General features: G+C 43.0%; 2 protein-coding genes across 6 annotated transcripts in view; one reads left to right on the top strand and one right to left on the bottom strand.

Moving 5' to 3' along the window:
- Nucleotides 1–13,398, bottom strand: part of CMC2 (C-X9-C motif containing 2) — a 43,967-nt gene extending 30,569 nt beyond the window's left edge. The window contains exon 1 of the mRNA XM_024349962.3: nucleotides 13,350–13,398. The gene's annotated coding sequence lies outside the window, so the exon portion shown is untranslated. The remainder of the gene's footprint in view (nucleotides 1–13,349) is intronic.
- On the top strand, nucleotides 44–26,467 carry CENPN (centromere protein N). Of its 5 annotated transcripts, XR_010152647.1 has the most exons (12): nucleotides 44–384; nucleotides 5,048–5,228; nucleotides 7,255–7,300; nucleotides 10,454–10,513; nucleotides 10,892–10,968; nucleotides 13,255–13,431; nucleotides 15,749–15,850; nucleotides 17,874–17,937; nucleotides 19,646–19,758; nucleotides 23,154–23,280; nucleotides 23,554–24,413; nucleotides 26,005–26,467. XR_010152647.1 is itself a non-coding variant. In XM_003952893.6 (11 exons), exons 2-11 carry the CDS (start codon nucleotides 5,058–5,060, stop codon nucleotides 23,634–23,636), a joined length of 1,020 nt encoding a protein of 339 aa, XP_003952942.1. In that variant the 5' UTR covers nucleotides 44–384; nucleotides 5,048–5,057; the 3' UTR covers nucleotides 23,637–26,467. The 5 variants fall into 5 exon arrangements, 3 of the variants coding, with proteins under 3 accessions (XP_003952942.1, XP_003952943.1, XP_016785714.2); XM_003952893.6 differs by having other exon boundaries at nucleotides 23,554–26,467; XR_010152648.1 differs by lacking the exon at nucleotides 15,749–15,850 and having other exon boundaries at nucleotides 271–384.
- Nucleotides 26,468–26,739: the final 272 nt, after the last annotated feature.

The following is a 26,739-nucleotide window of genomic DNA, read 5'->3' on the forward strand; positions in this document are numbered from 1 at the left end:
CGCCGCCCGCGGGCCCCAAGGCGCATGCGCCGCCTGGCCTGGAGGGGCCCATTTCCGTCCGTCGTGGGGGGAGGCACAGTGAGTCCACTGGGGCACGGCAGCGTCTAAGCCACAAGCCGAGCACACAAGCCAGGTCCCAACGGAGCCTATGTGTAAGTCCACTACTGGTGCAAGGTTGCACACTTCTAAGAAGAGCGGCGTGGGGGGCTCGGCGACCTTCGCTTCAGTCGCTCCCCCGTGCAGTCCCCTGTGCCCAAGACACAGCCTGATGCTTGTGCTCCGGTGGGCGGAGCTTGGAGGCGGCGGGAACTGCAATTGGTGGCTTTGAAGGCGCGGCGAGCGGGAACAGCTCTTGAGGAGTGAGACTGCAGGAGATGTGGGCCGGTAAGAGAGCCCCGGGCGGCACTGGATCGGGCCCCGGAGGGTGTGGGGCCTTGAGGAAGCCAGATCCCAGGACTCGGGGGTGGCTTTTTCGCAATTGTCGCACGTTGTGAGGCGCAGGATTGGCGCTGGGTCTCGGGCTCGGGGCGAGGTACTACGGTTCGGGCCGAGGTGAGGGGGCGGTGGCGCTGTGCCGGCTGTGACGTCACCTCGCCCGCGGTGGGGCGGGTGGAGCCTTTCGTAGACTCGCGACTGCGTCAGGGGAGGGCCGTGTGGTCATGTGACCAGGGGCTCCGCTCTACGAGCCTGGGGTTGCTTCCTTTCCCAGAGTTGGGGTTTTGCTTTTCTGTCACCTCGGCTTCCGTCGTTTTTTGTCCGTGTACCCTCTGGCGTTGCTCCTCGCATTGCCTGTTGGAGCGCAGCAGAGGTGTGTGGCTACGGGAACGTTACTTAAAATGGATCTTTTCGATCATGCGTTCCACAGATCTTGAGCATCTACTGTATGTCAGGCACTAAAACGCTAGGAAGTATAAAGAAAGTTTTAAAATGGGGCCAGGTGCGGTAGTTTACGCCTGTAATCCCAACACTTTGGGAGACCGAGGTGGGCGGATCACCTTAGGTCAGGAGTTCGAGACCAGCCTGGCCAACATGGTGAAACCCCGTCTCTACTAAAAATATAAAAATTAACCGGACGTGGTATCGGGTGCCTGTAATCCCAGCTATTTGGGAGGCTGAGGCAGGAGAAGCGCGTGAACCCGGGAGGCGGAGGTTGCAGTGACCCGAGATCGCGCCACTGCACTGCACCCTGGGCGACAAAGCGAGACTGTGTCTCAGAAACAACAAAAAAAGGAAAGTTTAAAAATGGTCACGGGGTAAACGTTTACTAAAGGGATTTCCGTCTTAATTGGTGAGACTGAGGGCGCTGTACCAAATTTCTTTAGACTGGCGTTCTGCAAACTTTACCCGGAATTAATCATCTGACGTACTTTTTAAAAGATGCTAAATCTCAAGCCCTCCGTGCGCCCTCCTCACAGTTTAATTTGATAGGGCCTAGGAATCTTCATTTTAACAGGTAGCCTCGTCTGTGGGTTTTTTTGTTTGTTTTTTGTTTTTTTGAGACGGAGTCTTGCTTTGTCGCCCATGTTGGAGGGCAGTGGCACGTTCTCGGCTCACTGCAACCTCCTCCTCCCGGATTCAGGCTGTTCTCTTGCCTCAGCCTCCCGAGTAGCTGGGACTAGAGGTGTGCGTCACGACACCCGGCTAATTTTTGTATTTCTAGTAGAGACGGAGTATCACCATGTTGGCCTGGGTGGTCTTGAACGACTGACCTCAAGTGATGCACCACGCCCGGCGCACTCCCGGCCCCTCGCCCATGTTATTAATGGGAGAGGTGTTGATTTGATGTTTCACTGACTGTTGAACCCCAAACCACCCAGGTTGTCTCCTCAGGCATTCATTCCACAAGTATTTATCAAAGACACATTAGACTGTTCTTGGCCTGATTAGACTTACTGACTATAGTGAGGCAGTTCTGGTCCAGGAGTATAGCTGTGAATAAAAACATCGTCCTGCCCTGGAGCTCAATTTTAGAAACAAAAAAATTTAAAAAGATAATTTCAGATAGTTCTGTAAAGACAATTAGCAGTGGATGGCCTGGTGCAGTGGCTCACGCCTGTAATCCCAGTACTTTGGGAGGCCGAGGCGGGAGGATCACTTGAGATTGGGAGTTCAAGACCAGCCTGACCAACATGGTGAAACCCCATCTTTACTAAAAATAGAAAAATTAGTTGGGTGTCATGGTGCACACCTGTAATCCCAGATACTCGGGAGGCTGAGGCAGGAGAATCATTTCAATCTGGGAGGCAGAGGCTGCAGGAGGCTGCAGTGAGCAGAAATCCCACTACTACACTCTAATGTGGGTGACCCAGCAAGATTCCGTCTAAAAAAAAGGAAAAAAACAATTAGCAGTGGAGAGTGGGGAAGTAACTTTTGGTTGGGTGGTCAGGATAAGTCTGAGGAGAAACCATCTAAGCTAACACCAGAATTGCAAGAAGTCACTGGAGAGAACATGTGCAGGAAGAACCTTCTAGGCAGTCGTAACTGCAGGCACAATGGTCCTTCTCTAGAGAGATTATTTAAGAGACTAGTGTAGTTGGAGCTCAGAAAACCAAGGAGAGGGAAGCAGGGGCCACGCAACACGGGGCCTTGTAGACCATGGTGAAGGCTTTAGATGGTCCAATAACTACACAAAGAAACAAATCCGACTCCTGTTTCATGATCCTGATTCTGTTCCTACGACCTTAATTCAGTTATTTTTCTATTTCTAAATGACTCCTGATCCTTCCTCTTTATCTTTGTCTTACTATCATTTTCAGTATATTGTTAAAATACAGTCAACTGTTTCTTTTCAGAAGTGGACAAGGATAATTTTTCAGTATTCAACAAATAAGTCACAGCCAGGACTCTTGTAGGAAGATACTTCTTTGTCCCTGGAACTCCCACAGTTGTGAAGGAAACAGATAAGACTGACAGGCTTGTCTTAAACACAGATGCCAAGGTCTGTGTGTGCCTTCCTAGAAGATACACTGTTAAGGGACATTGAAGTATGCAGGTGGTACCCTGCATTGTTTAAAAATCATGTTTGCAGACCACGCGCGGTGGCTCACACCTATAATCCCAGCACTTCGGGAGGCCGAGGAGGGCAGATCACTTGAGGTCAGGAGTTCGAGACCAGCCTGGGCAACGTGGTGAAACCATGTCTCTACTAAAGATACAAAAATTAGCCAGGCGTGGTGGTGCACGCCTGCAGTCCTAGCTACCTGGGAGGCTGAGGCAGGAGAATCACTTGAACCAGGCAGGGGAGGTTGCATTGAGCCGAGGTTGCACCACTGCACTCCAGCCCGGGCGACAGAGTGAGACTCTATCTCAAATGAAAAAAATAAATAAATATCATGTTTGCTTGCTTTTTTGTTCTGTATTTGAAGAGAGAGAGAGAGATGCTCACTGGTGTCCCCAAATAAAGTAGCAGACGTGAGATCAGCTGTCACCATTGGCTCACAACTTCTGCCAAAGGAAAATGATAAAAGGGCTCAGAATCTTCCTTCCTTATTCCTGCAGCCACTAGGTCATTCTTCTGGAGATTATATCCCTTGCCTATTGATAAGGGAGGCACACCAGATTTGGGGCTCAGGACCTTATAGACAGTTAAGGAATCTCACCCTCAGGCATGGGCAGGAGAAGTGAGGGAGGAAAGAGCTCTTTGTTCACAGGCAGTGCATTAAAGGACTTAAGAGACAGCAATCCACTGCACCACTAGCTCTTAGCATGTCCTGTGGACTCACAGATCCAGCTGTTTATTCGGTATCTCCATTTGGACTCTCATCTTTATCTTAATATTAACAGATTCAGAACAGAATTACAGAATTCTTGAGCTTTCTCCTGCCTCTCTCGCAGTCTTGGCCGTCTCAGCTAATAGTAACTTTGTCTTTTAGTTCCCTGGTAAAAACCTTGGTTTCATCTTTGGTTCTTTTCTTGATCTAACACCCCACATGTAATCCATCTGGAAACCCCGTGAGTTCCCTCTTAAAAGTGTATCCAGAACCTGACCTCTTCCCCTGCCTCACTAACCTCCAACCTCTGCCCTCGCCTCCTTACACTGCGTTCTCAGTACAGTAGCGAGATTGATCCTGGTAGAAAAGCTAAACAAGAGCATGTCCTGCCTGTGCTCAGCACCTTGCAGAGTGAAAACAGCAGTGATCCCCGCAGTGCCTTTCAAGGCCCTCCATGATGACTGACCTCACCTCCTTCTCTATGCCTCCTTCCTGTCTCTGCTGTCCCCTGACTGAAGGCCACCCTTCCCTGTTCCTCGAAGGCCCCAAGCAGGCTCTTGCCTCAGGACTTTTGCACATGCTGTTCCTTCTGCCTGGAAAGCTCTTCCACCACATGACTCCTTCTCCTGCAAGGATTGCCCCCAAGTCATGTTCTCTATGAGGCCTACTCTCTCCAGCACTCCCACGCTCAACTCAGCCTGCCAAAATTATTCCATTTTCTCCGGCACTCCTCACTTTTAACATAGTTTGTGATTTCCCTGTTGTTTCTCTCTCCCCACTAGAATGGATGTGCCATAGTGGAACAGATGTTTGTCTTTTTGGCCAAAGACATATGTATCCCCAGTGCCTAGAAAAGGGCCTGGCATGCACAGATCCTCAGTAAGGGGTTACATGAATCAGTAAATGAATGAATGATTTATATATCATCACCATCAAAACATCAAAATACTCTAGCCATAAAAGGAGAGATAGCACTAATTTTTAAACTCTAAAACATTTAAATATACATTAAGGAGAAAATAATTAAATGCTCATGCTAAAACACTGCAAAATAGCTGAAAAAGTGTAAACATTTAGGTGTTTGACCTACAAATCAAAATCCCAGCTAAATATGATGCTGATGGCCAGGCGCGGTAGCTCACGCCTGTAATCCCAGCACTTTGGCAGGTTGAGGCGGGTGGATTGCTTGAGTCTAAGAGTTCAAGACCACCGTGGACAATCTAGTGAGACCCGGTCTCTATTTTTCATATGTGTATGTGTATGTGTATGTGTAAATAAAGACAGACAAGTATTGTATTTGGTTAATACTTCGTTGTGCTGTTTTTGTTTTGTAAAAGTGCCAAAGAGATGGATGAGACTATTGCTGAGTTCATCAAGAGGACCATCTTGAAAATCCCCATGAATGAACTGACAACAATCCTGAAGGCCTGGGATTTTTTGTCTGAAAATCAACTGCAGACTGTAAATTTCCGGCAGAGAAAGGAATCTGTAGTTCAGCACTTGATCCATCTGTGTGAGGTAACAGTGTTAAAAATGATGAGCCTTGAACAGAGTGCTACCCCCTTGGGTTTTTCTTTCTTCTATTCCTTACTCCAAAAGAGATGTAAGGTAGCTGCTAAACTACTAGTGAAGTGATGAGGGCTATATACAACTGCAGTGGAAAAAAACCTAATTTTTAATTGACCTTTTCATCTTAAAAGAATGCTTAAAAATCAATAAGATGGAAAAAGTAAATATAGTAGAAAAAACAGTACAAATTAAAATAACGAGCAGTATTTTTCGCAGTATTTTAAAAAACCTATCAAATTATCAAGGATGAAAAGACAACAACACCCAGATGTATTGGCAAACTTGTAAGGAAAGAGACTCTGTCTTTCATGTGTATTTATCTCTTTAATTGCTTATTGTTTTAAAATGTTTTCAGACTATCAGAAAAGTTGCAAATTTAGTTCAAATAATTTTCTTATTCCAATATACCTGTCTCTCCTTCACTTTTATTTATTTATTTTTTATTTATTTTTGAGACAGAGTCTTGCTCTGTCATCCATGCTGGAGTGCAGTGGCACAAACTCAGCTTACTGCAACCTCTGCCTCCCAGGTTCTAGCGATTCTAGTGCCTCAGCCTGCTGAGTAGCTGGGACTACAGGCACGCACCACCACACTGGCTAATTTTTGTACTTTCAGTAGAGACGAGGTTTTGCCATGTTGGCCAGGTTGGTGTCAAACTCCTGACCTCAGGTGATCTGCTCACTTTGGCCTCCCAAAGTGCTGGGATTACAGGTGTGAGCCACCATGCCTGGCCTCCTTTGCTTTTAAATAAATATACTTTTTGACCTAGCAATTCTACTTACAGAAATTTATGATGAGAAAATAATAAAAAATAGGAGGTATGTATAAATATTGATAAATATTTAGTTATATAAATCAAGATGCATTGTAGCATTGTTTTAAAAACAAAACACGTTCACATAAAGACGTGTGTACTAATGTTCACAGCAACATTATTCATAAAAGCCACAAACTGGAAACAACCCAAATGTCCATCAGCAGGTAAACAGATGAACAGATTGTGATGTTTCCATACAGTGGATATACTCAGCAGTAAAAAGGAATGAAGTATTCATAGATGCTAACATATGGATGGATATCAAAATAATTGTGCTGAGTAAAAGCCAGACCAAAAAAATGAGTACACACTTATGTTAACATTCATATAAACCTCTAGAAAATGCAAACAAATCTGTAATGACAGAAAGCAGATCAGCATTTGCCTTAGGACTAAGGCTTGGGAGGTAGAGACATGGGAACCAAGAAGAGTGGAAGGAAGTGGGCGGTGATAAGAAAGGGACACAAGACTGGACTCAGTGGCTCCTGCCTGGAATCCCAGCACTTTGGAAGGCCAAGGCAGGCAGATCATTTGGGGTTAGGAGACCAGCCTGGCCAACATGGTGAAACCCCTTCCCTACTAAAAATACAAAAATTAGCTAGGCATGGTGGCGCACACCTGTAATCCCAACTCCTTGGGAGGCTGAGGCAGGAGTATCACTTGAAACTGGGAGACAAAGGTTGCAGTGAGCTAAGATTGCGCGTTTGCACTCCTGCTTGGGCAATAGAGCAAGACTCTGTCTCCAAAAAAAAAAAGAGACACGAGAAAATCTGGGAGGCAGTGCTGGTGGATATTGTCACTGTCTTGATTGTGGTAGTGGTTTTGTGTGTATATTCATAAGTCAAAATGTATCAAATTGTATACTTTAAAAATATACAGTTTAATGTATGATAATTATACTTCAATAAAGTTAATTTTTAAAAAATCAAAAAGTTAAAAGTGATAAATGAGGAATAAATTGTGAGAGAAGGTTGTGGACTAAGACATGAATCAGAAAGAATGTCCATTGGTTAACAGGAGAAGTGATTGGAGACGGGTTGTCAGTAAAGTACTGAGAATGTGCTAATAGTCTGTTCTAACCAATCCTAAAATGTGTTTTAAATGGGATAGAACCAAACCTATCACCACAGTTACTAAATAATTTGTTTTCTCTTTTAGGAAAAGCATGCAAGTATCAGTGATGCTGCCCAGTTAGACATCATTTGTAAGTTTCAGTGATTTGTATTTATACTTAACCAATCAGTTTTATTAGAGGCAATTTTGTTTCTTTCTTTGTGAGACAGGGTCTCCCTCTGTCGCCCAGGCTGGAGTGCAGTAACGCCATCTCAGCTCACCGCGACCTCTGCCTCCTGGATTCAAGTGATTCTCCAACCTCAGCCTCCTGAGTAGCTGGGACTATAGGAGTGCACCACCATGTGTGGCTGATTTTTTGTATTTTTTGCCACAAGGTTTTGCCGTGTTGCCCAGGCTGGTCTCCAGCTCCTGGGCTAAAGTGTTCCTCCTATCAAAGTGCTGGGATTATAGGTGTGAACCGCTGTACTTGTCCCAGAAGCAATTTTGTATATAACGCCTCAGAGTCTAGAGTTGAGGAGACCTTGTTTCAAATCCCAGTATGTCACTCAGCCGTATGTTCTTTGACAAGTTGCATCACCTTTCTGAGCCTCAGACTTCAAGCAGAGATAATAGTACATTATCTACCTCACGGTATTCTTGTTAGGATTAAATGAGGTAGTGCCTGAGAAGCTGTTAGCATGGTAACTGGCACATCAGAAACACAAAGTAAATGTTTGGCTTTGTATTACTCAGGTTGCCAACTTACAACAGCTCAACTTAAAATTTTTCAACTAGTATGAAAGCAGCAGACATTCAACAGAAACCATACTTTGAGTTCCTATACAACCATTCTTGTCTCACTTTCAGTACAGCATTTAGTAAGTTACATGAGGTATGCAACAGTTCATGATAGAAGACTCTGTTGGATGATTTTGCTCAACTGTAGGCTAATGTAAGTGCTCTGAGCACACATAAGGTAGGCTAGGCTAAGCTAAGATATATGAAGGTTAGGTGAATTATTTTCACCTCAAGGTGGATTTATCAGGCATAGCCCCATCATAAGTCAAGAAGCATCTGTATTATTATTAAAAGATTTGAAAATATCTTTCTGAAAATTTGTTCCTATTACAGTGTAGCTTCTCAGTTTTCCTCCCTTCCATTTCATTGATTTTTGTCTAGCTTTCCTGTCTGTACTTTTTCAAGATGTCTGTTTTTTTTATCAGAAGGCAGCATAATATAGGGGCTGAGAACACAGGCCCTGGGGCCAGACTCCTTGGGTTCATTTCATGGCTCCGTTACTGCCTCCCTGTGAGCCCTGGAGGAAGTTGGTTAACATCTCTGTGGCATACTGACATCTCTAGTATTATCATTTGACCAATCTGTATAATAGTGATAATATCACATAAGGTTATGGTGAGGATTAAATAAGAGTACATGTTAAATACTTAGAGCCTGGTATTAACTAATTGCAATCATTATGTATTAGCTGTTTTCTGTAAGTGTAACAAAAATTATCTTTATTAATACTTTGCTCCAACTCATGGCATGCTCCAATTCAGCTATTGCTGAATTTGGAGCATCTGCCTCTGATTTAGTTTGTCTCATTTTCAGTGGTTGGATTCTCTCAAGCATAAAAGGTGGATCCACACCATTCCCATTTCTCATACATTGATTCAAAAATTCATTAAGCACCTGGCTGGATGCAGTGGCTCACACCTGTAATCCCAGCACTTTGGGAAACCAAGGCAGGTGGATCACCTGAGGTCAGGAGTTAGAGACCAGCCTGGCCACTATGGTGAAACCCCATCTCTACTAAAAATACAAAAAATTAGCTGGGCATGATGGCAGGTACCTGTAATCTGCTATTCGGGAGGCTGAGGCAGGAGAATCATTTGAACCCAGGAGACAGAGGTTGCAGTGAGCCAAGATCACACCACTGCACTCCAGCCTGGCGACACCGTGAGACTCTGTCTCAAAAAAAAAAAAAAAAAAGGAAAAAAGAAAACCTGGTCTGAAGTCCAGAGGCACAGACAGAGGTCAGTGCAGAGACAGTTTTAAGCCAGAAGGATGAAGGGATATGGTTGAACTTGCTAACTTCCTAGGTCCATTTGTACTCCAAGACACTCCAAGTTTGTAACTCCTGAAAGGTGTTTTCTGTCATATACTTATTCATTCATTCGTTCATCAAACATATACTGAAGCCTGGTGTGGTGGTGTGGGACACTTGGGAGGCTGAGGCAGGAGGATCGCTTGAGCCCGCGAGTTCAAGTCTAGCCCAGTTAACATAGTGAGACCCTTTCTCTTAGAAAAACAAAACAAATATTGAGTGCTTGCTTTATGCCACGCAGTTAAGTTTAGACCTGGGACTACAACAGTGAACAGGTCCCTCATTTCCATCAGAGTCTAACTGGAAAGACAGGCAGTGTACAAATGAACATCTAAATAAATAATGTGGCCGGGCACGATGGCTCACGCCTGTAATCCCAGCACTTTGGGAGGCCAAGGTAGGTGGATCACCCGAGGTCAGGAGTTCAACACTAGCCTGGCCAACATGGTGAAACCTCATGTCTACTAAAAATACAAAAAATTAGCCAGGCATTGTGGCAGGCACGTGTAATTCCAGTACTCGGGAGGCTGAAGCAGGAGAATCGGTTGAACCCGGGAGGCACAGGTTGCAGTGAGCTGAGATTGCACTATTGCACTCCAGCCTGGGCAACAAGGGTGAAACTCCATCTCAAAAAATAATAATAATAAATACACACATACATACATACATACATACATAATGTGACATCAGGTAGTGATGAGTCCTCCGACGGGAACTGGGAACTAACGCAGGGCGTTTGGGGTAGGGTGATCAGGGCGGGGACTACTCTGAGTAGAGAGCAGAATGAGGTGGGGAGTGGGGTGTGTAAGGAGCTAGGAGAAGAGGCTCCAGGCAGAGGAACAGCTGGCTCAAATGTGGGTCCTGTGGGTCACAGCATTCCCTGTCGTGCCAGATTAATGTGGCATTCTGTGGAATGGAATAAATGGAATGTGGAAATGGAATAAATGGGCTAACATAGAATAAATACCAAAACTCAACTGTATTATCTAAGTCAGTTGAATTGAGTAATTATGATTTGCTTTATTTATATGAAGTAACTTTAATCCATATAAAGTTTATATTTTGAATACAAATCTGTATAACCCAATTTGTGAATTACTGTTACTTTCCCCAGTTTTAAAGTATAGAAATATCTATAAGCATATTACTTCAAAGTTCTATGATATGCTAGTAATAAAGCTTTCTTCCCTCTCTCAGATATGCAATTTCATCAGCACCAGAAAGTTTGGGATGTTTTTCAGATGAGTAAAGGACCAGGTAATATTTTCTGTTTACAATTGAATATTTATATTTGATAGTTTGGCTTGGACTCAGGAAGCAGAGGTTACAGCGAGCTGAGATTGCACCACTGCACTCCAGCCTGAGTAACAGAGCAAGACTCTATATCCAAAAAAAAAGAATAGCAGTATGTTCCTCATTTCTTTGAAAATGAGGTGATTATTTATTACTCACTTTTGGAAAATGAGAAACATACTTCTTGGTGCCATGTCAGAAGTACTAGCACCATTTGTGTGATTTGATCATTATTACTCTGGAATTATACAAAATGCTTAGTTTCATGGTACTTTACGAATGTATTTACTGAAGACATTGTAGCTCTCTTGATTTTTCTTTATTTTTTTTTCACTTTGGCAGGTGAAGATGTTGACCTTTTTGATATGAAACAATTTAAAAATTCGTTCAAGAAAATTCTTCAGAGAGCATTAAAAAATGTAAGAATAAAATTCATCTTTTACATAAAATTCAATGTCATGACGTCTGTGCACTTAAAATTTGCTACTATCATAGTTTTTTTTTAATTTGTAAGAAATTCAGTTAGTAATAGTTCATATGGTTCTACTCCATATCAGAAACACACTGTAAATATTATGAAAACTTCCCTTTCCTCTCTCCTGTCCATTCAGGGCCTGAGGCTTCTTTTTCCAGAGGAGCTCAGTCCAACAGAGCTCTCTGCAGTGATGGAAATGCTCTGTATTGGCATTGTTCAGTTCAGCCACATGTAGCTGCTGAGCACATGTGGCTAGTGTGACTGAGCAGCTGAATTTTTAATCTTTTTTTTTTTTTTTCTTTCCTTGAGACAGAGTCTTACACTGTTGCCCAGGCTGGAGTGCAGTGGCGAGATCTCGGCTCACTGCAACTGCCTCCTGGGTTCAAGCAATTCTTCTGCCTCTGCCTCCCGAGTAGCTGGGACTACAAGCACGCACCACCATGCCCAGCTAATTTTTGTATTTTTAGTAGTGATGGGGTTTCTCCATGTTGACCAGGCTGGACTCGAACTCCTAACCTCAGATGATCTGCCTGCCTCGGCCTCCCAAAGTGCTGGGATTACAGGTGTGAGCCACCGCACCCAGCCTGAATTTTTAATCTTTTTAAACTTTAATGATTTTTTACATTAAATAGCCACATGTAGCTAGTAGTTCCAGTAATAGTCAGTGCAAACCTGAAGCACCCTTGATTTTTCAGATGTTTTTGCTTTTTTAATGTAAAACAAAGAAGCTATTCAGAATAAGACAATCTTCCATTCAAGGCAGTAGAGGCCCACTGAGCATGTGATTGGGGCCAAGCTCTATGATGCTCACTCAGGAAAGTCAGACAGCTGTGTGCCGCCATACCCTGGACTGGGGAGACTTTCTTGTCTCCTGCACTGAGGGAATTTGGAAAAGCTGCTAAAGAATGGGCAGAATTTGCTAGTTCCACTGTAACAACCCACTTTTCCTAGAACAAGATCTCAGAGGGAGGAAACAGAGACGTGGGCAAGCTGAGTGCATCTCACTCAAGTCCCTCCTTTCTAGGCTCAGAGCTTTAAAGGGAAGCTGAATCAGAGGGGAGCTGATAATCCAGGAGCAGCCTATTAAATTCCAGACCAACTGGCAACCATATTTAAAAGTTTGGAAAGGCCTGTATTTTATCCATGAAGTGGATTCAAGGTAGTACCTCTGGTCTCGCCATGTAACATTCTTTTAGAGGAGTTTTTAGCTTCTGAGCTAAATGCATAAGAGCATTAGGAATAGTATATTTTCAAGCCCATTATTACATAGAAATCTTCTTTAAGCCCATTATGACATAGAAATCTTCTTTTTCTTCTTCTTTTTCTTTTGTTTTTTTGTTTTTGTTTTTTTTTTTGGAAACATGGTCTCACTCTGTTGCCCAGGCTGGAATGCACTGACATGATCTCGGCTCACTATAGTCTAGACCTCCCAGGCTCAAGCCATCCTCCCACCTCAGCCTCTTGGGTAGCTGGGGACTATAGGCACATGTCACCGTGCCTGGCTTTTTTATTTTTTTTTCCAGTAGATACTGAGTTTCACTATGTTGTCCAGGTTGGTCTCAAAACTCCTGGGCTCAAGCAATCCTCCTACCTCAGCCTCCCAAAGTGCTAGGATTACAGGCATAAGCCACAACACCCAGCCTAATTACATAGAAATCTTACTGTTAAAGTGTATAGCGTGTGCTAGGTCTGGGTTAGATGCTAAGAAGGCTTCATTATAAAACAAGTATCTCATTTGTAAGGCTGCCTTACCTCATAAACTCTTATGTATGGAGGAACAGTTTTCAGGACAAGCCCAAGAAATTATTGAAAAAACAATCACCTCTACAAAAAAAAACTTTTTAAAAAAAATTAGCCAGGCATGATGGCACGTGCCTGTGGTCTCAGCTACTAGGGAGGCTGAGATGGGATTGCTTGAGCCCAGGAAGTTGAGGCTGCCGTGAGCAGGCTATGATCATGCCACAGCACTCCAGCCTGAGCAACTGAGCAAGACCTAGTCTCAAAAAAAAAAAAAAAAAAAAGAACTGAAAAGGATTTTTTTTTTTTTTAAATCACAAAATGTTTTCCCAAAGATTCTCAAAATACTCATGAAAAGCAGAAAAGACTGCCAGGTCTCAACCTGCATACAAGAGTATAGGGACATCATTGTTCACCCCTAAAAAGCACCTGGAGTTGGTGCCACAGTGAAATTTTAATTAGGAAATTAAGCCTTTTTTTTTTCTTTAATAAGGTGACAGTCAGCTTCAGAGAAACTGAGGAGAATGCAGTCTGGATTCGAATTGCCTGGGGAACACAGTACACAAAGCCAAACCAGTACAAACCTACCTACGTGGTGTACTACTCCCAGACTCCGTACGCCTTCACGTCCTCCTCCATGCTGAGGCGCAATACACCGCTTCTGGGTCAGGTATGGAAAAAATTATTACAAGCTATAATATTTTATTATCCTATCTCAAAGGTCTATATAGATTTTAACTGTTGAATAAGTATTTGATAGAGAATACTAGGCCAGGTGCAGTGGCATGTACCTGTGGTCCCAGCTACTTGGGAGGCTGAAGTGGGAGGATTGCTCGTGCCCACGAGTCCGAGGCTGCCGTGAGCTGCGATCACAAGACAAAGCAACACCCCACCTCTAAAAAAACAAAAAAAAGATATAGAATACCACATGTAATTCTTGTTCTCCTAAAATAAGAAACAGAGAGTGTTGTTATCTGCAGATGGGAACATGGCATAAGATATTAGATTGGAGCTATATTTTATTGTTTTTTGATCTAGAAATAATGCATACTTAATATAAAAAAATGCAACCGATACAGAAGTCTCTAAAGATAAAGTCTTCAAAGCTTCATACCCCTTTTCCCTATTCCGTTCGTTCAAAATAGCTACTGTCAAAGTTTGCTATTTCCTTTGACAAGACGGTTATTAGAAAAGCCAGGGTAGGCCAGGCGTGGTGCTCACGTCTGTAATCCCAATACTTTGGGAGGCCGAGGCAGGTGGATCACCTGAAGTCAGGAGTTTGAGACCAGCCTGGCCAACATGGTAAAACCCTGTCTCTACTAAAAATACAAAAAAATTAGCCAGGCGTGGTGGTGGGCACCTGTAATCCCAGTTACTTGGGAGGCTGAGGCAGGAGAATTGCTTGAACCCGGGAGGCAGAGGTTGCAGTGAGCCCAGATCGCACCATTGCACTCCAGCCTGGGCAACGAGAAAGAAACTCCGTCTTAAAAAAAAAAAAATTAACATAACATTTCCACGTGGTTACAAATGAATATACCTCATTACTTTTTCATAATTGTATAATTTGCATATTAATGAACATTATTTTCATTTGTAACCATTTCTCCCACATTCCATACACAAGGAGACCTGCTTTCACATAAGATGTAGCCTCTGTTCCGAGCCTGCTTCTCTTTACGGTTCTGCCTTTAATATCACAGGCTTCCTAGCATCTTTCCCCAAAGTTAGTTCTCCCTAAATTGGCCTGGCACTTGCTGCTACCACTATTAGCATTCACAACCTCAGTGGCACCTTCAATTGGTTCCAGAGCTGCCACATCAGCTGGTTGTAGGCGAGCAGCTCCACCATCCTGGCTGCATCATGTCCTGTCACTCCACAGCAGAGTGGGGTTGAGGTGCGGTGTGGAGTACCAAGGACTCCACTGTTGTGACCAGGCGAGCCCTAGGTAGTAAATGACTACTTGCTTGGTCATTTAAGTTTTTTGGTGGTTTATTGAAATGGCAAAGACTGCTACTCACTTCTATTTCCTTAAAACACTTCTTTACATTTGGGGTCTCCTGCTCCATGATACATAGTGGTCTTTCATCCACTTATAGCCAGGTGAGTACACCTTGCCACAGGTAGTTTAAACATTACCCCAAAGGCTAATGTTTTTTTTTTTTTGAGACAGAGTCTCACTCTGTCACCCAGGGTGGGGTGCAGTGGGGCGATCTTGGCTCACTGCACCCTCCACCCCCCAGGTTCAAGCGATTCTCCTGCCTCAGCCTCCCAAGTAGCTGGGACTACAGGCACTCACCACTATGCCTGGCTAATTTATTTTTCTATTTTTAGTGGAGGTGGGGTTTCACCATGTTGCCCAGGCTGGTCTCAAACTCCCGACTTCAAGTGATCCACCTGCCTTGGCCTGCCAAAGCGCTGGGATTACAGCCGTGAGCCACTGCGCGGACTAATGTTCATTTCTATTGTGTATCTTAAGGCAAACTTGTCTGTTCTCTAGATCAGGTTAAACATCTTATCCTATCATAGTAATTCTGTTTCAGTCTTCTTTTCCCCTAATGACAGGAAACTCTTATGAGCTGTATTCAATACACACTTATTTCTTCAGTATTTGCCAAAAAGCATACATATCTGCATTTTTGTATGGCAATATCATTATGGTATTAGATGACTGATATTCAAAAACAGTAACATTTTGAGTATTTATTGTTTATTCCAAAGTCTGAACTTGATTTATTAGTAACTCCTAACTTTAAACAGGATCGCTTTTCTAAGAAATGATACAAAAGACTGCATTTATCAGAATATTAATGCCATTAACCACTTTGTTTTTGAAGCTCAGTAACAGGCTATCAGATGTTTTTCTAGACTTCTTTTTACACTTACGGGGAAACTATTCACTAATTGCAGCTCTTACATTTTACTTTGACAAGTATTATAAACACAGAGGCAGTAATCCTAGTAATAGTCTTGCAAATTTTCATTTCAAGGCGCTGACAATTGCTAGCAAACACCATCAGATTGTGAAAATGGACCTGAGAAGTCGGTATCTGGACTCTCTTAAGGCTATTGTTTTTAAACAGTATAATCAGGTGAGCCAATCAGTGACTCTCTTTCAAGGTAAATCTTTATTTTCTCTTTGACACAGGAGTTAGAAGCTACTGGGAAAATCTACCTCCGACAAGAGGAGATCATTTTAGATATTACCGAAATGAAGAAAGCTTGCAATTAGTGAACATGAAAGGAAAATAAAAATTCCTCACAGTCATCTTTTTATAATTGTATTGTGTTTTATACCACTCATTAGTCACTGGAGTCTGTGTTGTAGATCTCAGCTTCCAAATCACCTGATCACACCAGAATTTGTTTTCTCTTTAGAGAAACTTCACATTATCTTTTGAAGCTAAATATATTATTCTATGAAACAACAGAGAAGTAGAATTAACTTTTTGTCCCATCACTCAAGCAGGTTATACAGGCACTGGAATTAAAGGGAAAAGCAGTGGTTTTTTAAATCCCAAAGTTCATTTGTTAAAATTATTTGAATGTAATGTTCCCCTCTAATGACAAATACAGATCTGTCCTTACAGATGCAGGGGTGTTTTTTCAAACTATGCATGGCAAATGTCTGCATATGTGTTGACACTCCTGTGAGTGGATTGTTAATGCTCTGTGTATATCTTTGAGCCACTAGAGATGTTATACTTCTGTATTTTCATCTGTTCTAAGCAGAAAGAAGTGACAGCTCTCTGCAAGCAGTCCCTCTTTAAGGAAAAACTAACATTAAGAAGTTATATCATGAGGCCAGGCACAGTGGTTCACGCCTATAATCCCAGCACTTTAGGAGGCCAAGGTGGGAGGAATGCTTGAGCCCAGGAGTTTGAGACGAGCCTGGGCAGCATAGGGAGACCACATCTCTACAAAACAAAAAATAAATAATATATATTTTTTAAACTTAGATCATGATTTTCTTCTCTAGCCATCCCCTCCTACCTACTACCCTCTCACCAAAATGATATAATTGTTCTGCTATAATACGACAGTAGTGGCCAGGCACGATGGCTCATGCCTGTAACCCTAGCTCTTTGGGAGGCCAAGAAGGGCAAATCCCTTGAGCCCAGGAGTTCAAGACCATCTTGGGTAATATGGCGAAAACCCGTCTCTACAAAAAATACAACAAATAACCAGGCATGCTGGGCACGGTGGCTCACACCTGTAATCCCAGCACTTTGGGAGGCCGAGGCGGGCGGATCACAAAGTCAGGAGATCGAGACCATCCTTGCTAACACGGCGAAACCTTGTCTCTACTAAAAATACAAAAAAATTAGCCAGGCATGGTGGCGGGTGCCTGTAGTCCCAGCTACTTGGGAGGCTGAGGCAGGAGAATGGCATGAACCCGGGAGGCAGAGCTTGCAGTGAGTGGAGATAGTGCCACTGCACTCCAGCCTGGGCGACAGAGTGAGACTCTGTCTCAAAAAAAAAAGTAGCCAAGTGTGGTGCCGCATGCCTATAGTCCCAGCTACCTGGGAGGCTGAGTTAGGAGGATCTCCAAAGCCCAGGGAGACTGAGGCTGCAGTGAGCCATGATCATGCCACTCACTCCAGCCTGAGCAACAGACTGAGATATTGTCTAAAAAAAAAAAAAGACAGTGGCATTCTTATGAAAATCCACATTGTCAAGCACTGAACTATAAAAACAATGGATTCAGTGGGTGAAGGTAGGAGAAGGGGTTCAAGAGATTCAGACTTACAGTAGGAAAGTTATTTTTCCAATCTCAGTAAGTTTTTTAGGGTTATGAAGATTGAGCACTGACAACGCTGAAATACCACAGTGCAAATGCTTCCGTAGATTCCCTGGGCTCTGCACTCACCAGATCCATTTCTATGATAAAGCACAGAGCTCCTCAAACAGAACAGTCGAGTTGCAGGCTCAGCAGCCTCCTTGTCAGTGTCCTGCTCAACTCAGCCAACTCAGCCAACTCAGCCAGGATATGGCTTTGGATCTTTCTGTTGGAAAAAAATAAACATTTGACATACTTTAATATACTAAAAAAAAAATTAATATGTGTACTTCAAGATGTCAAGATTAGTAAAATATTCACTTTTTTTTTCCTAGACCTTTGAAACTCACAACTCTACGACACCTCTACAGGAAAGAAGCCTTGGACTAGATATAAATAGTACGTGTGTGTTAATATGAAACTGAATTTTGGAAATGCATCATTCCCTTATAGATTTCTTTCACTTGGTAAAACGTGTATAGTAGGATCCTAATTTAAAACTTTTATTGTTTTCAGAAAAATTGAAAAGTAAATATCTGTTGAAGGAGGAAAGCTAACCTACCATAGGTCTCCTTTAGAATTTACTAGAATAACAATAAACAACAAAACAATAATTACAAAAACAAAAGTTAGCTAATAGTTGTTGAGCATTTCTTGTGTGCCAGGCACCACACTAAGATGTTTATATGTATTCTTTCCTTAATCTTCACAGTAGTCCTGTGAATAAGCGCAATTCATCAGGAAACTGGGTTTCAGGGAGGTATGGTAACTCTCTAGGCAAAGTCACACAGCTAAGGAGTGGCAAAACCGGGAGTAAAATCCGGGTACGTCTGGATCTGGAGCCCATGCTCTTAATGCGCTGGATAAACTTCTAGAACAATGAGAATCATGACTGTATTGCTACTCACAGATGTCTGAAGTCTCTCACTAGAAAACCCAAGAGAAAAGAGTACAGAACTACTAAAGTAAATTTACAAAAGTGGTGGGGTAAAATAAAAATTCATAAAAAAATGAAAACTTTCCTATCTCTTAGTAGAGATTTGGCAATGAAATGAAACAGTGCCACTGTTATAAACTAAAGACTTTTATGATTTTCCAGTGTCATAGGAACTGCTGTTGATCTCATCTTAGGTAAAGAAATCAGGATATAAAATTGTGTGTATCTTACGATTCCAGTTTTAAAAATACATAGGTGAGGCTAGGAACAATGTTATGCATCTGTGGTCCCGGCTACTTGGGAGGTTGAGGAGGGAAGATCACGAGCCCAAGAGATCCAGTCCAGACTGGGCAACATAGTGAGACCCTGTCTCTTTTTTTTTTTTTTTTTTTTAAGACAGAGTCTCACTCTATTTCCTAGGCTGGAATGCAGTAGCATGATTTCAGCTCACTGCAACCTCTGCTTCCCAGGTTCAAGCGATTCTCTTTCCTCAGCCTCCCAACTATCTGGGACTACAGGCGCCTGCCACCACACCTGGCTAATTTTTGTATTTTTAGTAGACATGGGATTTCACTATGTTGGCCAGGCTGGTCTGGAACTTCTGACCTCAAGTGATCCTCCCGCCTCAGCCTCCCGAAGTGCTGGGATTACAGGTGTGAGCCACCATGCCCGGCCGAGACCCCATCTCTTAAAAAAAATACATATATAGGCTGGGTGCCATGGAGATATATATATATATATATGTGTGTGTGTGTATATATATGTGTATATATATATGTATGTGTATATATATGTGTGTGTGTATATATATATGTGTGTATATATATGTGTGTATATATGTATATATATGTGTGTATATATATATACACACATATATGCATCTTTATTTTTATTCACTGTAAAAAGAGCTAGGCAAAAATATACTAAAATGCTAACAGTGCTTATCTCTGGGTGGTAGAATTACGATTTTTATTTTCTCTTTTATCAACCTGTACTTCACTACCCTAAGAAACTTCCCTACACTAAGAAATTATTACAGCCAAGAGAAGCAGCAGTAAATATTATTTTAAAATTATACAAACAATTCGAAGGGTTAGGAATGAAAGGAGGATAATTTAAGGATGAAATGTATTCCTAACGGCTGTTTTATTTGAAATCTTCCACCCATAGTGGATTCAAGGATCATTCATGAAAACATAGTAGAAAAAGAGAGAGTCCAACGAATAACTCAAGAAACATTTGGAGATTATCCTCAACCACAACTAGAATTTGCACAATATAAGGTAAGATGTAATAAATATTAAGTACAAGATATCAACATTGTTTAAAAAGAACAAAAACCTTAACTGGAAAACAAATCTAAGAAACTGTTCCTTTTTCACTTGTCACTTAAATTTCATGTAATAAATTTATGAATTAAATAGACCTCTTTATTGTATTTATAAGTTCCTCTGTTAGCAAAGGAGACCTTTAGAAATTATGAATCTGGGCTGGGTGTGATGGCTCACACTTGTAATCCCAGCACTTTGGGAGGCCGAGGCAGGCGGATCACCTGAGGTCAGGAGTTTGAGACCAGCCTGGCCAACATGGTAAAACCCCGTCTCTACTAAAAATACAAAAAATTATCTGGACGTGGTGGCACGTGCCTGTAATCCCAGTTACTCAGGAGGCTGAGGCAGGAGAATCGCTTGAATCCAGGAGGCGGAGGTTGCAGTGAGCTGAGATCATGCCACTGCACTCCAGCCTGGGCGACAGAGCCAGAGTCCATCTCAAAAAAAAAAAAAAAGAAAGAAATTATGTATTTGCCTTTTTGTTTCATCTTACATATTAATGCAGTTATGCATAACTGGCAGTAATCTTTATATTTGAGGGGGAAAAAATGTAGATTATGCCATTCTAGCCCATCCACAACCTAGGACGGTATTTGGCACATAATAGGCGCTCATAAGTACTTGCTGAATAAAAGAATGAATAGTAAAGTCATTACATAGCCCAGCCGGCATCACATGGAGAAAAGCCAGTAACCTAGGCAGTACCACAAAAGTGGCGTTCAGAAGTGTGCCTTCCAGACATGTGCTGCTGCGCCCCCGGGAAGGCCAGGGCAGGGGGCTACAGGTGTTTAATGCAAACCCATTGCCACGACTAGGAGAATTTGAGGCTTATATTGTGATCACTCTAATTTCAGTCCATGCTCATACTCAAAACACCTTACTGCCCCCAAGCCCTCCAATAAATTTTTTTCTCTTTAGCCTTTCTGTAGCTACAGGCCACATTTTAAATCTGCCATTGATCTGCTCACTTAGGCCCAAAGCGTGTTTGATATGATTTAGTTTTAGTGGGACAAACGGATTGACACCTTTCAAGTTGCGTCCCTTAATGGCAGGCTTTAAACTAGTTCCTTTAAACAGTTGATAATCTAGGATAGTGGTTCTTAAAGCGTAGTCTCTGGATTAGTAGTATCAGCATCACTTGGGAAGGGGGAGGACATGCTGATTCTTGACCCCACCCTAGTCCTACTGGACTGGGGGAGGTGGGACCCCGCATTCTGTTTTCACGAGCCCTCCAGCTGATTCTGCACACGCAAGCATGAGAGCCACTGGTCTAGGATGCAGAAAATGTGCTTTCTAAACTTCCCTTTATACACATCTCAGAATGGCACTATTCTGTATGTCAAGGTTACACATTTATTCATAGCTTCTACTAATTTTTTCCTACCTTTTCTAATACGAAAAATGTCAAATCTGGCCAGGCACAGTGGCTCACACCTGTAATTCCAGCACTTTGGGAGGCCGAGGTGGGCAAATCACCTGAGGCCAGGAGTTCAAGACCAGTCTGGCCAATATGGTGAAACCCCATCTCTACTAAAAATACAAAAATTAGCCAGGCATGGTGGCACACGCCTGTAGTCCCAGCTACTCAAGAGGCAGAGGCAGGAGAATAGCTTGAACCTGGGAGGCGGAGTTTGCAGTGAGCCGAGGTCGCACCACTGCACTCCAGCCTGGACAACAGAGCAAGACTCTGTCTCAAAAAAAAGGGTCAAATCTTCAGAAAACTTGCAAGAATACTCCAATGAATATCCATGTCTCTTCGCTTCAGTTCACCAGTTGTTAACAGTTTGGTGCGTTCACTTGAACCGTTTGAGTCAGTTGCAGACATTACTCATCCACCACATAGTTTACTGTATTGCCTCTGAATTTTAATGATCACTTTAAGTTAAAAAAAAATTGAAACAGAATTTCATGACTATTTGATGATATCAGATGGTATGGTAATGGTATTGGGGTTCCCCCCCCTTTTTTTTTTTTTGAGATGGAATCTCGCTTTGTCGCCCAGGCTGGAGCGCAGTGGTGTGATCTTGGCTCACTGCAACCTCTGCCTCCCAGGTTCAAGCAATTCTCCTGCCTCAGCCTCCCGAGTAGCTGGGATTACAGGCACCTGCCACCACACCTGGCTAATTTTTTTTTTTTTTTTTTGGAGTTTTAGTAGAGACGGGGTTTCATCGTGTTGGCCAGACTGGTCTCAAACTGCTGGCCTCAGGTGATCCACCTGCCTCGGCCTCCCAAGGTGCTGGGATTACAGACGTGAGCCACTGCGCCCAGCCATAAGTTGATAATTATTTTACCTGGGTGATGTGCACATGGGGCTCATACCGTGCTCCTTACTTTTGTATATGTTTAAAATCTTCCATAATTAGAAGTTAAAAAGATATCTCAGTTGGGCACAGTGGCTCACACCTATAATCCCAGCACTTTGGGAGGCTGAGGCAGGCGGATCCCTTGAACCCAGGAGACTGAGACCAGCCTGGGCGACACAGCAAAACCCTGTGTCTACAAAAATTCAAAAATACAAGGTGTGGTGGCATGTGGCTGTGGTCCCAGCTACTTGCACTGAGGCGGGAGAATGGCTTGAGCCAGGGAGGTCGAGGCTGCAATGAGCCATGTTCGTACCACTCCAACTTGGGCAACAAAGTAAGACTCTGTCTCAAAAAAGAAAGAAAGAAAGAAAGAAATCTCAGTGTGACTCAAAAAAAATGTGGTATTTTTACATTGAAGTTACAGATTGCAAAAGATAGCACTAATTTTCCATTAAGAATGCAAACTGTAAAGGGCACCTGAGGGTGGAACTGACAGTCAGCATCTCCCATGTGGCAGGCACTGTGCATGCTGGCATTTTGCCTTGGATGTTGTTTGATATACCAGTTGCCCTCTATGTTTTGTTTTGTTTTTTTCTGAGATGCAGTTTCACTCTGTTGCCCAGGCTGGAGTGCAGTGGCACCATCTTGGCTCACTGCAGCCTCCGCTTCCTGGCTTCAAGCAATTCTCATGCCTTGGCCTCCTGGGTAGCTGGAATTACAGGTGCCTACCACCATACCCAGCTAATTATTGTATTTTTAGTTAAGACGGGGTTTCACCATGTTGGCCAGGCTGGTCTCAAACTCCTAACCTCAAGTGATCCACTCGCCTTGGCTTCCCAAAGTGCTGAGATTACAGGCATGAGCCACTTTGCCCGACCTGCCCTCTATGTTTGCAGTTAGCAGATTAAATGGTCCCCACCCCTGTTAATTCCTGTATTTCTTAATGGCAAGAATTAATGAAACGTATCATTATGATTTCATTATATTTTACCATTCGTATTTATACAATACGTTTAATAGTCATTTGTAAATGTTTGTTGACAGCTTGAAACGAAATTCAAAAGTGGTTTAAATGGGAGCATCTTGGCCGAGAGGGAAGAACCCCTCCGATGCCTAATAAAGTTCTCTAGCCCACATCTTCTGGAAGCATTGAAATCCTTAGCACCAGCGGGTGAGTGGTCAGCTTACTCTATAAGCTAGAAAAATTAACAACATGCCTCCATTCCGTCCTTATAATCTGCTAATTACTTCTGAGCTCACCCATCACCCTAGTCTGCTAGCCCATCCTGCTCTCTCTTGCATCTTCTGCTTCTGTACTTAACAGGGAGGAGGGGCATCTATGATCCACCCTCTAATCTCAGCCATTTTTAAACTGACTCAAATCCATCCTCCTGTGATGACTTTTAATTTTCTTTTTCCCTTTTTTTTTTTTTTTTAATTTCAGGTATTGCAGATGCTCCACTTTCTCCACTGCTCACTTGCATACCCAACAAGAGAATGAATTATTTTAAAATTAGAGATAAATAAGGCGTGCGTGGTTTCTTAAGCACAGCTCCTCCTTCTTGATATTGCACATGCACTTCAGTTCATGGCTAGCTGTATAGCTTCCGTCTGTAAACTTGTATTTTCAAGAATCCTTGGTATTGAATTTTTAGAAATGCTCACATAATTGTTGGGACTGATTCATTCCTCCACGATATGCCTCCTCTCTCTGATATCCTGCTAACTGTAGCCGTTGTGGCATTTGAGATGACAGGACATATATATATATGGCCCCACACTTGACCTTGAGTGCCTGAATGCTCTGAAATCAAGCATATGGCACAGCGCTCAAGACTTTTGGGTTTGTGTCCTTTTTTCTATGGCTGTCTCTTCTCAATTCTGGAGAGGTCTGGTTCCAGTGGCTGGTTTCCAGGGATTGATTCTTAAGCTCTGGATCACAGAGAGAAGCAACAAGGAACTATACTCAACTCAAAACTTTTTAGGAGAATCATGAAATTGGTCTATTCAAAGGATGGAGTTGAGTCCATTCTGTTATTGTTGCAAGAGGTTGCATATTTGGTGAGTCAGTTATATAAAATAATGTTCTTATTGTAAATATGATACTTCTCATAATCTATTTTATCATGTGTATAACATTCAAACTGACAAATATTATACTGACTTATGAATAAAGGTGTCAAAAAACTGGCACATCAGTTAATTTTGATCAAAGTACTTCAGTGATCATCACTAAATACCCTATCTTTTAAAAAATTTTTTCCTTTCTAATTTTTTATTTCTTTATTTATTTATTGAGACAGGGTCTCACTGTGTCACCCAAGCTGGAGTGCAGTGGCATGATCATGGCTCACTGCAGCCTGGACCTCCCAGGCTCAAGTGATCCTTCCACCTCAGCCTCCCGAATAGCTGGGATTACAGACGCGCTCCATCCTGCCCAGCTAATTTTTTTTTGTTTGTTTTTTGTTTTTTGAGACAAGTCTCCTTCTATCGCCCAGGCTGGAGTGCAATGGCACAATCTTGGCTCCCTGCAACCTCTGCCTCCTGGGTTGAAGAGATTCTCCTGCCTCAGCCTCCGAGTAGCTGGGACTACAGGCCTGCACCACCATGCCCAGCTATTTTTAGTAGAGACAGGGTTTCTCCATGTTGCCCAGGCATATCTCAAACTCCTGGGCTCAAGCAATCTGCCCATTTTAGCCTCCCAAAATGCTGGGATTATAGGAGTGTATTAGTCTGTTCCCATGCTGCTAATAAAGATACCTAAGACTGGGTAATTTACAAAGGAAAGAGGCTTAACTGACGCACATTTCCACGTGGCCAGGGAGGCCTCACAATCATGGTGGAAGGCAAATGAGAAGCAAAGTCATGTCTTACATGGCGGCAGGCAAGAGAGCTTGTGCAGGGAAACTCCCATTTATAAAACCACCAGAGCTCATGAAACTTATTCACTACCATGAGAATAGTATGGGGGAAATCGTTCCCATGACTCAAGTATCTCCACCTGGCCCTGCCCTTGACACATGGGGGTTATTACAATTCAAGGTGACACTTGTGTGGAGACACAGCCAAACCATATCACAGGCATGAGCTACCATGCCCGCCAGCATGTCTTTTTTAAACATTTTAAAATCTATTCTTTATCTTGTTTCAGAGAGGATTTGGAGTTACAGAAACACAATAGACTGGGCATGGTGGCTCACACTTGTAATCCCAGCACTTCGGGAGGTTTCTCCTAGTGTACTCTCACACTTCTGATACCAGATATGTGGGGGGAGGGGGTTTCCCCCACACATTAAGCAAGTGTGAAACATGATATAGAAAAATGACTTCACTCTGGGCCGGGTGTAGTGGCTCACGCCTGTAATCCTAGCACTTTGGGAAGCCGAGGTGGGCAGATCACCCGAGGTCAGGAGTTCGAGACCAGCCTAGCCAACATGGCAAAACCTTGTCTCTAGTAAAAATAGAAAAATTAGTTGGGGGTAGTGGCAGCCGCCTGTAATCCCAGCTATTCGAGAGGCTGAGGCAGGAGAACTGGTTGAACCGGGGAGGCAGAGGTTGCAGTGAGCCAAGATCATGCCACTGCACTCTAGCCTGGGTGACAGAGTGAAACTCTGCCTCAAAAAATAAAATAAAGGCCAGGCATGGTGGCTCACGCCTATAATCCCAGCACTTTCAGAGGCCAAGGCAGGTGGGTCACAAGGTCAAGAGTTTGAGACTAGCCTTAGCAACATGGTGAAGGTGAACCCCGACTCTACTAAAAATACAAAAATTAGCTGGGCCTAGTGGTGTGCACCTGTAATCCCAGCTACTTAGGAGGCTGAGGCAGGAGAATCGCTTGAACCCGGGAGACATAGGTTGCAGTGAGCCGAGACTGCACCACTGCACTCCAGCCTAGGTGACAGAGTGAGACTCCATCTTAAAAAATAAATAAATAAAATAAAATAAATGACATCACTCTGGTTCAGAGCTCTAAAATGGAGGGAGGAAGCCATTCTAAAAAGGACTCCCTACATGACCTGCAACTTGAAAAAAAATTAAAAGCTCCAAAAAAAAAAAAAAAACAATACGGGAGCTTATCTTGAACCTTGAATTGGGCCAAATTGCGATGACCACTGCATCCTGGAAAATTTTATTTCACCAGCACTACAACTCCTCAACAGCACCAACCAATAAACTATGGATTTTTGTACTAAGCCAGTCGCCTCTTTCAAAACAACTTGTCAACTTGTCTAATCACCCTCAGCTTTTTAAAAAAACCCCTCCTCTACCCTCTCTCTTCAGAACACAAGTGGCTTCTAGCTGAATCTGTCTCCCAAATTGCAATTCCTAAGACCTCAATAAAAACACCTTGTCTTGCTGCTTTGCACTGTGGTCTTTTGCCCCTTGGATGACATTAAATGGTGTCAGAATTGAGTGGGACAAAGAAGTGACTGCCTTCTTTGTTCTGGTGCGGCCACGGATTCAAGCACAGTTCCTGCAGGAGGAACCCCTGGTGTTCCACACCTCTCCCATGGCCACGGATTCTGTTTATGAGTTGTCTCATTCCTTAACCCCCTACCTTGGTTGAGGTTCTTTATCCAACGTCCTTGGTTGCCAGCTGTCCAGTAGCTGGGATTACAGGCACGTGCCA

Source organism: Pan troglodytes, chromosome 18, assembly GCF_028858775.2.
Source record: "Pan troglodytes isolate AG18354 chromosome 18, NHGRI_mPanTro3-v2.0_pri, whole genome shotgun sequence".
NCBI lineage: Eukaryota > Metazoa > Chordata > Mammalia > Primates > Hominidae > Pan > Pan troglodytes.